The sequence below is a fragment of the Ovis canadensis genome, chromosome 4, assembly GCF_042477335.2.
Source record: "Ovis canadensis isolate MfBH-ARS-UI-01 breed Bighorn chromosome 4, ARS-UI_OviCan_v2, whole genome shotgun sequence".
Lineage (NCBI taxonomy): Eukaryota > Metazoa > Chordata > Mammalia > Artiodactyla > Bovidae > Ovis > Ovis canadensis.
Window position 1 is genome coordinate 112024662 of NC_091248.1, and position 12184 is coordinate 112036845.

The 12184-nt window shown below is 39.7% G+C and overlaps 1 protein-coding gene across 2 annotated transcripts in view; it reads left to right on the top strand.

Moving 5' to 3' along the window:
* EXOC4 (exocyst complex component 4) overlaps window positions 1-12184 on the top strand; it is a 798914-nt gene that overhangs the window by 48592 nt on the left and 738138 nt on the right. For both annotated transcript variants that reach the window (XM_069588401.1, XM_069588402.1), the window contains exon 4: window positions 5512-5696. In XM_069588401.1, coding sequence (XP_069444502.1) covers window positions 5512-5696 — 185 coding nt within the window. The remainder of the gene's footprint in view (window positions 1-5511; window positions 5697-12184) is intronic.

Below are 12184 nucleotides of genomic sequence, written 5' to 3' on the forward strand. Positions count from 1 at the left end.
TTTCTGTCTGATAAAATCTCTGCTTTGGGAAATATGGTATAACTAAATGGGATTTTGGTAAATGAATGTTGAGAAACATCTCCGCTTGTGTTGAGGTGGATGTGAAACATATTTCATTCAGACTGAGACTTCTTGCGTCCATCTGGGATCCCATGAGCCCATGGGGAATTCAGGGTGGAGGACTCTTGAGGAACAGGGCTTGAAGACACCAGTTTGCCTTCCCACAGTTCAGGGGCCAGTGGTGCAGACTGGTGACCTGGGTACTGAGTAAATCTTGGGTCCCAACGCATATTTCTTTTGTTCATAGCCAGAGATTTTTGGTGTTATTTAGTTGAGACTGTTTAGACTTGTATCTTATATACTTGTGGGAAGGGACAAAATCAGTTCTCTGGAATAGTCTAATTTTATATCTTACTATTACATCTGTAAGTTGGGCCACAGTAACATTTTCAGAATGATTAGATTCACTAGAAAAATGCTTCCAAAAGGGAGACTTACTGACCTATTGGAAAGTGGTAGAACATTTTGGAACCATGTAATTGTCAGAGTCCTGAAGGAAATACTTCTTTTGCACTCAACAGTGGCAACACATTTGTCTCTCTTAGGGAACACTGTTGTCAAAATAAGCATTTATATTAGCTAGCAGATGGTTTAGTTATCAGGTTGGATTTTTTGGCTTATTTAAAAGGCTTTTCTTTTTGTTGTTGTTGGTTTGTTTGCTTTTGTTGTTTGGCTTGAACCTTAGTTCTGTTAAGAAAGTTGCTTTTGTCATTCATCTTTGTGTATCTCACTTCCCCCAACCAGAAAAATAAATATCAGTGGTTTCTTTCTCAGCACTTTTTTCAGTGAAGCAGATGTTTGAGAATGGCCAACTCTGGTGTTCCTCAAAGACATTTCCATTGGTTCATGTTAAGCACAAAACTAGATCTTTTTACCTAGTCAGCTTGAGTCAGGCTAGTAGAAAGTACTTAACCATGAAATAATTATTTCTAATTTAAACTAAAATGCAATTGAGAAATAGTTATCTGGGAAGGAAAATTAAAGGGCACTGTAGTTCTCATGACGAAGATTTCCTTTGTTTTGGATTCACCTCTCAACTCAAAGCAAATTTTTGTTTGAAAACACCAGACAGTTCTTGATTGTGTACAGTTTATCTGTTGTTGTGTTAGTCACTCAGTTGTGTCTGACTCTTTGTGACCCCATGGACTGCAAACCGCCAGGCTCCCCTGTCCATGGAATTCTCCAGGCAAGAATACTGGAAGTGGGTTGCCATTTCCTTCTCCAAGCTTAACTGTACCTTTGACCTATTTCTTGAATTATGGAAATATTTTTCAGAACTTATTTTCCTAAATGGATTTTTTTTCCCTTCAGCTTTTAATTTTATATTGGGGTATAGCTGATCAACAGTGTTATGATAGTTTCAGATGAATAGTGAACGGGCTCAGCCATGTTTAAACATGTATCCATTTTCCCCTAAACTCCTCTCCTGTCCAGGTTGCTGCGTAACATGGAGCAGAGTTCATGTGCTATACGTTAGGTCCTCATTGGTCTAAATGGATAAGTTCCTACTAGTGAAACACACTGCCCTGTTGTATATCATGGGTTAAAACATTTTGTTGATGTTTGCTTATGTTCACAGTCCTGAAAGAAATATTTCTTTTCAACTCCAGAACAGATTTATCTGTATGAGTAGTTTCTAACTCTGGTGAGTTAGAACATGAATGTTCTTATTTTATTATTATAGGTGTTCTTTGAAAAAAAAATTCCCTGTTGATATCTATCTCTTCCCTATGCCTTCCCCATACTGATTTATTTTTGAAAATATGTGTAAGAAAGCTTCCAAATACATCTGGTTGGTTCATTATTTAGTAATTTGTCTTTTAAGACATAGTGTGGCATATCTGAGAGGTCATGGTAGAGACCATTTGGTACATAAATTCATGGTATTATATCTGTGAGAGAAATAGACATTTTCCAGTGAACTATTCCACTGTATGTTGTCTGTTTTACTTTTCACCTGCTGAGTCTTGTCCTAGAATTCTAATACATATTTGTGACATTATTCAGTTTTGTATGCCACACTTTTGAATCCAATTTTGATTATTTCTCGGTGTCCACTTTAATTCATCTGCATCTCCTGAATTTCTGTTGATGTGTCATTAACCTGTTGTTTAAAAAGTGCTCTGTGATCACTAAATTTAGAAAACGTGAAATAATTTATAAAATGACCACTTCCTATACATGAAAAAAAATCCTTTAGTGATATTTTTTCATCAGTAGTTACACACATTTCTAACTGTGTGTGTTGCTCAGTCATGTCCAACTCTTTGTGACCCCATAGACTGCAGCCCTTCAGGCTTCTCTGTCCGTGTGATTTCCCAGGCAAAAATACTGGAGTGGATTGCCATTTCTTCCTCCAGGGGATCTTCCTGACTCAGGGATCAAACCTGAGGTTTCTGCATTGGCAGGTGGATTCTTTACCACTGAGCCACTTTGAGAAAGCCCTTTAGATGGATATTTAAGGATTTCTCTTCTAGTAAAGGCTGAATGTTAGGAAATACCTAAGAATCCGACCCCTCAGTATAACAGCATTAAAAGTGATGGTTGGATTCACTGCTGCCTACAAAGTTCCCCTTATGCGGAAGCTTTATGGTAAAAGTTACTTAAAACCACAGAAGATAAATGTCAGGTTTCTAAACTGATGTTCTAGAGATCAAATATATACGCTTACAACTATTTTCTTCAAATTGTTTTGAGTACCACTTAGGAAGGTTAGAGTCGGGGAAGACAGTGGCTTTGCTTAGCTTCCATAATTATAGCTTTATAAATAGACTTTTCATTTGTGAAGGCCAGAAAATAAAGCACTGTGTCTTCGTACAGAAATAGAGGTTATTCATGGTAAGGTTTTCAAATCTTGGAAGTTCTGAGACTATTCTTGATTGTATGTTAATTGTACTTGTATTTTGGGTCAAGAAAACATATTCAGAAAATTTGTAGTCTGCATGGTTGATAATAGTTCCACGATGGAAACAGCACTTTACGGCAAAGGCTACATTAAAACATGTTAGAAACACCCTCTGAGGTTGCTTTATCCATGTGGTAAATAGGTTCTATTAAAAATAATTTGAGTGAGCACTCAGTATAGGTCAGGCACTGTGCTAAGTGCTTTAGCTATATTTAAGAAAAATTAAGCGGCTTTGAAAGTTAACATTGTCATATAGTTTTATACTTGGAACATGAGCTGTTTGGGTTAAAAAAAATCTTCATGCAGATTCTTACAAGCAAATTGAGTATGGCTGTGCAGTGGGTGGTTTTTAAGCTTAAATATCTCAGCTGGATTTAATTACCTTGAGGGATAAGGCTACATGATGGGCCAGTGGTTTACCAAATTATTTTTCATTTTCTGGATCTTGATGTCACTAAAGGTTAATGCATCCTCTTTTCTCTGCTAGAGACCCGAGTTAAAAATCCATTTTAGAGCATAAGTATAAATGAATTTGTTGTTGTTTTTCCTCCTTGGGGACACTTTGGTCATTTCGTGAGGCAGGCAGTCTTTCCATCTGGAATTGCCCGCAGCTTGCACCAGGCCCAGGGTCTCTCATAGCAGCGGCTGTTGCAAGTCAGCGTGAACAGGAACTGGCAGGCTTCAGAGGGCAGAGCTGGCCCAGGGCTTGTCACTCTTTCATTCCTTGATTCTGTCTTGGTTAACTTATGGAAACTTATTTGCTAGTGACATTTGATTATAGCACATCACAAAACAAGTGATGTATTTATGGCTAGGCCATTGCCTTTTCCTCCCTACCTTAGGCTGGTTTGTGTTTGGCAGCCACAGAGTTTTCTATATTCGCTCTCTCTATTCCCCTAAATTACTGCGTGTGTTAGGATAGATCTGTGATCAACATTTTTGATCACTGATGTTTTATGACTTCTACTGTCTTTTGATTGCTTTTGTGTCAATGCATGATTTTTAAGGTGCATGTTTATATCCATAATTACAATGACCCTAAAGTAGTGCCCTTGCTTGGGTTCCCCAGGTGGCTCAGTGGTAAAAAGAATCACTTGCCAGTGTAGGAGATGCAGGAGACGTGGGTTCCATCTCTGGGTGGGGAAGATCCTCTGGAGAAGGAAATACCAACCTGTGCCAGTATTCTTGCCTGGTAGATCCCATAGACAGAAGAGCCTGGCAGGCTACAGTCCTTGGGATTGCAAAGAGTTGGACTTGACTGCATGACTGAGCACGCACATGCAGAGTGGTACTGGTTATTGCCTTTATCCGTGTGAATGAGGACTATTTAGATGTATAACCGAATCAGGGAATAGTCATTGAACATTAATTCCTTGAGGGAGCTTGGTAGGGCTCTTTTCCCTGAGTTCACTTGTAGTCAACTCTTCTCTATTTTTGTTATTACTACTACTAATACTATCATTATTATTGTTAGTCTTGGTGTTTCTCTTTTCCTATACATATAAAAAGACAAAATTTTATATATACGGATAAATGAGATTATATAATACATACTTTTTTTTTCCCCTCCTTTGCACTTAGCGCTTTGTTTTCCAAATTCCCTGAGTCCCTCATCTTCTCCATTTGTTGTAGGCATTGCTGCACCATCTTTATACATTCAGTGCTTTTTGTCTTAAAATCTTCCAAATTGCACTTTACACCAAGAGAATCTCCCTCTTCATAGTTTATCTTCTGTTCACCTTTCAAATCCCATTTCTTCTATCAGACTGAGTCAGTCCAAGAAGAGGTGAGAACTGCTACTGTTTGCTTGTAGCTTTCACGTAGAACTGCCTTTCCCTCTGAGTGTATGTGAATATGAGAAAGAGCCAGAGAGACTTGACTGTGTGTAAAGATGTGTGTAGACTTAGGCTAACCAAGCTCTGACTCATAATGGCCCTGAGAATTATTTAAAGAAATTGATATAGTGTGCTTTTACTGAGTCTTAATCTTAAAAGGTAAGTTTGACTAAAAGTTGGTCTAAATTATTAGTACATGGGCTTCTTGTAAGGATATAAAAACGATTATTGGGAAGTCATTTTGTTTGTGTCCATTGATAGGCAGTGTGTGTGGGAATAGTAAATAGCACATACAGCGTTGAGGTGCTTGAGGTGCCTTCATGTTTATCGTGATTGTTTTCTTCAGCAATATCTGTTAAACTCTTCAAGAGCAGAGCCAGGCCTGTCCACATTATACTCAACGTCTCCTGTGTGCTGATGAGGTTCTCACAAACTCTTTTGACAGTATCTTTGAAAAGATGAAAGTGAAAGTCGCTCAGTCATGTCCGACTCTTTGCGACCCCATGGACTATACATTCCATGGAATTCTCCAGGCCAAAATACTGGAGCAGGTAGCCTTTCCCTTCTCCAGGGGATCTTCCCAACCCAGGGATCGAACCCAGGTCTCCCACATTGCAGGCAGATTCTTTACCAGCTAAGCCAGTAGTCTTTCATATTTATAATATTGTGGGGCGATTTTGTTGTCTGAATCGTTTTCTTCTCCCTCTCCAGGTGTCCGCAGTCGAGTCTTTGGAGGGCCCACTGCTCCAGGTGGAAGGACTGAGTGACCTCAGGCTGGAGCTGCACAGCAAGAAGATGAACCTCCACTTGGTTCTCATAGACGAGCTGCATCGGCACCTGTACATCAAATCCACTAGCCGAGTTGTGCAGCAGAACAAGGAAAAAGGGAGGATGAGGTTAGTCAAAGAGGCTGTTTGCCACAGTGTCTTGTGGCGGTATAAAGCTTTACGGGATATTATTTGTTTTCCAGAATATGGTTGTAGTTTATTTTACCTGTCTTTTTAACATACTGTCTCTGAAAATGTACGATGGTTTTGTGATAACAAACGCTCCCTGTTCTGAAAGGCTGACATTGAGTGTTTGTTCATCCCTTCACTTCACATTTCTTGTGGTCCTTTTATGTAAAGATACATAGGAAACATTTACTGTGGGCTTTAATGTCCTCGATCAGAGAGACTCTGGTATATCTCAGAAGGAAGAGAAAAACTCTTAAAATGATAGTGCAGTCCTCCTAATTGAGAAATGTAGGCATATGAACTGAAGTTAGGAGATTGTTTGTTACTTCGAGTTGTGTATAATCCTCTTTCCGGGGCAGTTCAGGCGAGGTTGAGTGAGAACACTTGTTTTATCCTTGGTCTGGGTGTAGCTCAGTCCTGTGATGAGGGCCTGGGTGGACTCAGAACATTTATTAAATTAGGGGAGACCTGGTAGGGAATAAGACCAGATGGTAAGATGGTAGGACATTGGTGTTACTAATGTGTGTCAGATAGCTGTGCACGGCATATGTCCTCCCAACATCGTTTAAAATAGCCCTAAACTAACTGAAGAAGTAAGATTCTTCAGAGGGCAGTTGAGTTGAGCACTCTGTACTACTGACACTTTTTCATCAGGCTGTAGATGAAAGGAACACTGGAAGCAGTGCATGCTGGGAATGAAGTCTGTAAAATCCTATCCTGTTCAAACCCAAATTGCCAACTTTGTGTGTGATGCTTCAGTTCAATCAGAGCCTGTGACAGAGAAAGAGGAGTTTCCATCTCTTTTCTGCAGATGGGTACTGGAAAACCTTAGGCACACAAACTAAGCTATAGGCATGTACCTTAGACTTAACCTAAGCACTGGATCTGAATACAACCTTGTTTGAGAGTCAAGTGGTGGGTGGGAGCAGTGCTAAGGAAATTCCTCCCAGAGTGTCTGGTGGTAAATAGTGGATCTAAATAGATTTGTTCCTGTGTAAGGATTAAAAACAAAAGCCCCTTCCCTTATAAGCATAAGGGAAGAAGCATTACATTGAGGTCTCAAAGAAGAGCATTTATTTGAAGGAAAGGATTTATAAAGCTAAATAGGAAATGTTTAGGAGACTTAAGCTGAAGGTTTCTCAAAAGATACAAGATGATGTAGATTATGTAATTACTCAGAATTATCAGCCTTCCCCCTCCACTTGAGTGGGAAAAGTGTATTTCCTTCTTTCTGATTCTTGGGCTCCGGCTCTTGCTGATTGTTAGCATGTAACACAAGGGGCCTGAAATGTGTTGTGCCAGGGAGTATGCCCTGTCACGCCTCTGTCACTGACATGATGGTGTTGGTCCCTGGAGGAAGAGGAGTCATGTGGAATCGAGCCAAGTTCAGCTGAGCTGGCTAGCCTGAGTCATCCAGTCACCAGAATGTGCTTATTATTGAACATGACTGAGATTCTGTGGCCGTATGTAGCAAGCATGTAGTTTCTATGCAGTGATAGTGGGGAGTGATGTGAATGGGATTGAGAGAGATGCAAAAAGAACTAAGCAGGAACAAAATGTAAGGAAAATGAAAATATTGATAGGGAAATTAAGTCTTTTTTAAAACACTGGAAGAATTGAATCAGTGATATGGAGGGAAAACTTATCATGAAGAAGGAAAAGATAAAATGATGAAAGAAAGATAGTAGATGTGAAAGATGGAGAATAGTGATCAATGAAGTGATTTTAAGCCCTGTGTAGAATGACACTAAAATGATAATGTTATAGGTTGAATTGTGTCCCCTTAAAATTCATGTGTTGAGATCCTAACTCCCAGAACTTGTGACTAAATTTGGAGCTAGGGTCTTCCAAGAGGTCATTTAAGTTAAAATGAGGTTATTGGCATGGGTCCTAATTCAACATGACTGATGTCCTTATAAGAAGAGGAAATTTGGACACACACTTCTGAAGAGGGAAGACCATGTGGAGACTCAGTGGTAAGACAGCCATCTACAAACCTAGGAGAGAGGCCTCGGGAGAAACCACCGCTGCCAACATCTTGTTCTTGGACTCCTCACCTCTGGAATGGTGAGAAAACAGATTTCTGTTGTTGAAGCTGCCAGCCTGTGGTACTTCGTGGTGACAGCCCTAGCAAACTATACAGAGAGAAATAGTGGCAGTACTTACAGTGTAAAGAAAGAAACCTACTGAAACAGAAAAAAGGACCTTAGTCTGCAAATCAAAATGATTCAAGGTAAAATTAGTGAAAAACTGACTCTTAGATAGAATCAGAAAGCTTTTTATGAATTTAACAAAGAAATACTATAAGCACCAGGGAGAAAAATTATGTTCCCTGCTCTGACAGAGATAGTTATATGCCCACCCAGCCCATCCTCACCTGTATTTTCTTTAATTATTCGTTTACTCTTCGTTTGTTTTTGGCCGTGCTGTGGTTGTCGCTGTGCGCGGGCGTTCTCCGGTTGCCGAGAGCGGGGGCTGCTTTCTGTTGCGGTGGGCAGGCGTCTCGTTGCATTGGCTCCTCTTGTCGCGAAGCACAGGCTCTAGGTGATCAGGCTTCAGGGGTTGTGGCCTGAGGGCTCAGGTGCTCTGTGTGGCGTGTGGAATCTTCCTGGACCAGCGATCGGACCGCAGCTTTGGCAGGTGGACACCCATCCACTGTACCAACAGGGGAGTCCCCTTTCCTTCCTTTTTTAATGGCAACTCTTGTTTTGTTCATGGTGGTCATATATCCAGCTAAAAGACTACATTTTCCATCCTGCTGCCGTCCTTCAGTGTACCTGAAGGTGATTAGTGAGACTTCTACTTGCAAGATGTTGAGTCAGGACTCACAGGAACATTCTTCAGAGGTTCCAGCAAAGCTGGTCTGCTCACTCTTTTACCCTTTACCTGCCTTCCTTTACTTCCTGTCAAGGACTTGGACTGGGGCTGTTGTCTTGGACACTAGGTGACCCTGAGAATGGAAATCAGGTCTTAAACTCTTTAATGACATGGAGCCTCCATTACACCTCTGAATGGGGTTTTTGTGTCTTTATATGACAAGAAGGAAATCCTTTTCATTTACTCAGGTCATGGCTGTTTGGGTCTTCTGTTTATATGTAGTTGAAACTAGTCCTGATAAATAGAAAGGGGCAACAATGGGGCTCACCAGGATTTGCTTAACATAAAACACTGGAAGACAGCAGAGCAAAGTCTACAAGGAATGGAAAAGGATTGGGACCAAAAATCTCTATATCCAGCCAAGTGTACATAGACAACACAGCAACATTCTCAGATATAAATTAACACAAAATACAAACCTGGAATTCTTTTCCTGAGAAAAACGCTCCAAGATGAGCTATAAGATAGGAACCAAAATTAGCAGCTTGAGAACAATAAAGTTGTAGATAGTTTGAAACTGCTGCCAGGACTGACTACACAGCGTTAAATATGTAAATTTGCATATAAACAACTGAAATATTTTTTGTAATAGTTTGAAATATTTTGATCGGAAATATAAGCTGAAAACTCTTTTTGAAAAAGAAGGTCTATTTGATTAAAGAATACTCTGTAACAGTAAATAGAATTTATATCCCTATATTAAGTTAGTAGAGACTGGGAAATATGGGTAAGCTGGAGATGGAAAGGAATGCTGAATTCTTAAGATCAATCAGAAGGATTTTAATAATTATAGAGAAAATGTTTAATTCATTTAATTTTGTATTTATTAACCTAGATATATATAAAGATTTTTATATTGAAAAGTCAGAAAAGACAGAAGCAAATAAAACATATTCTTTATTATAGAGAATGATGTTTTAGCCAATATTCTTGACTGCAAATAGCAGAGTCAGTCCTGGTAATAAACAAGGAAAGAAATTTAGTGGAAAGTTATCAAGTAGGTCACAGAATCTAAGGAAAGTGAGTCTCTATAGACAGGCTCTAAAACCCTGGAGGGACCAAGGGAGATGAAGTAGCTGGGTGTACATCACAGGCAAGCCATAGGAAGGGTCTGGTCGGGTTGTGACATCATGCCCTCAATTGCTGAATTTTCAAGGTGAATGATCCCTAAATGTCACTTCCCTCTTTCTTTATTTCCTCAAGATTCAAAGCGTAGTCTGGAAGCTTCCAGTTCTTGGAGCCTGAGACATGTCAGCTTGAATAGTGGGAAGAAGTGCCCTCTTTTTCCTGCTTTGACCCAGTTCATGGAGAGTCTCTCCAAATACAAAGACTGTTCCAGTTGTTGGTATCCAAAAGCAAACACCCAGCAACAGATTTCTACTGTAGGAGAAAATGAAAGAAGTCACACAAAGGCACAGAGAACCTAGGGCTTAATGTTCTATACAGGGCGATCCAGAGGCTGTTGAAAAAGCGTGTGTACATTTTTGTGTGTCTACATGATTGTGTGTGTGTGTGTGTGTGTGTAGGGATGGAAAGACTCCTTTCTGTTAACTGTTTTGAAAGGCATGTGTGCTTAGTTGCTCAGTCGTATCTGACTCTTTGCGACCCCATGGACTATAGCCCACCAGGCTGCTCTGTCCATAGGATTCTCCAGGCAAGAATATTGGCGTGGGTTGCCATTCCGTTCTTCAGGGGATCTTCCCAACCCAGGGTTTGAATCTGGGTCTACTGCATTGCAGGCAGATTCTTTACTTTCTGAGCCACAAGGAAAGCTTATTTAAATTTTCTCTATATTTTCAAAAAAAAAGAATACTTAACTTTTTTACTGATTTCATCTTATAAAGTATTATTTTAAAAATGGTTAGTCCATTTACTTCTTGCATGCATCCTGGGTTTAATACTTGATTTGATCTTGCTTCCTTGGACACTCTAGCTCATTGGGGAGAACATTTCAGACCCATGGATTTCAGTGACCATATTTGTCCCTGGATGCATAAAGGGTGTCCGTGACTCTGTTGTATTATTTGCTCCCTACCTATTTTGTCTTTAAATTGTTTTCCTTTTTATGTGTGTCTGTTTTGTTATCTTTCAGGGCTTTCTCCCTCCCTCTTTTCTTAGATATTAGCTTCACTTTATTTTGAATTGCATGTCTTCTCTCTTGGGTTATCATTTGATACCATGACTGTCTCTGACTTCTCTACCCTCTGAATCATTCATGATTCTTTCTCTATGTTCAGGCAGATCTTAGAACTATAGAGAATTGCCATGCAAGGCATTCCTGATTCATTATTCTGTCACATTTTCTCACTCAGGGCACATTATCTTCGACAGATCATTCTTAGCTGAGTTTGATTTAACCAGCTTTTACGAGCACCTGCTCTTTGACAGGTCCTGCACCAGCTGTTGGGTTATAGGGTGAATATATTAGTTGTTAGATTTACAACTTAGAGTTCAGATCACCTCTGTTAAGTTTTAGCTTGACAATAAAATCAACCAAATGAGCTGCTGCTGTGAATTTTGGATATAGGTGGACATATTTATTATTAAATGGAGGAACAGAGATAAGTTCTAATTAAAATGCAAACATTTAATAAGCTGTTAGCACTGCTAACCTTTCTTAAGAAAAAAAGAAAAGAAAAAGACTTCATGGCTTGAGATACTGAAATGATACACATTTTGAAGTAGATCCTTCCTAGTTGGATGGATATTTAATGGCCAGAAAGTCCTAGGGGTTATAGTGGTAGGGGGTTGTTTTTGGTGTGGTTAATTTTGCTTTATAATTTTCCTGGCTGCCACCATGTGGTTATTAAATATCAAGGCACTCAGTTACAACATACAGTTTCTGATTTTGGGAGGATGGGTGCTATCTTATTCTAGAAAGATTTTTTAAGTCAGTTGTGAACGATTCTGAATTGATTTAAAATTTGAGACCACATAGATATTTAAAAAGAAAAGTAGTTTCTATTAATATTTCTTTGAAAATAAAGCCATTTAGATGATTCATACTAATTAGAAGCAATTCACATTAATTGACATTCTAATATTTTTTACTTAAGGCAACATTGGTTTATGCATTGTATGTTTCTTGTCTGCAGTGTTGTATTTTGACTTCTGTATGCACTTCAGTGTGCTCATCACCAACACATTAGTTTTCCGTTGAAAAAATATTCTAATTTATTTGGCTATACCAATTCATAGTTGCAACATGTGGGATGTAGTTCGCAGACCAGGGATCGAACCCAGGTCTGCTGCATTGGAAGTGTGGAGTCTTAACCAGTGGACCACCAGGGAAGTCCCAACAAATTAGTTTTCATCCATCACCCTCCAGCTAACCCGGTTTACCTGTTTTGCCCTCCTCCTACCTCTTTTCTCCCTGGTAACACTACTCTGTTCTCTGTGGTGGTTGGTGGTTTAGTCGCTCAGTCGTGTCTGACTGCGAACCCATGGACTATAGCCTGCCAGGCTCCTCTGTCCATGGGATTCTCCAGGCAAGAATACTGGAGTGGGTTGCCATTTCATTCTCCAGGGGATCTTCCTGACGCAGGGATCAA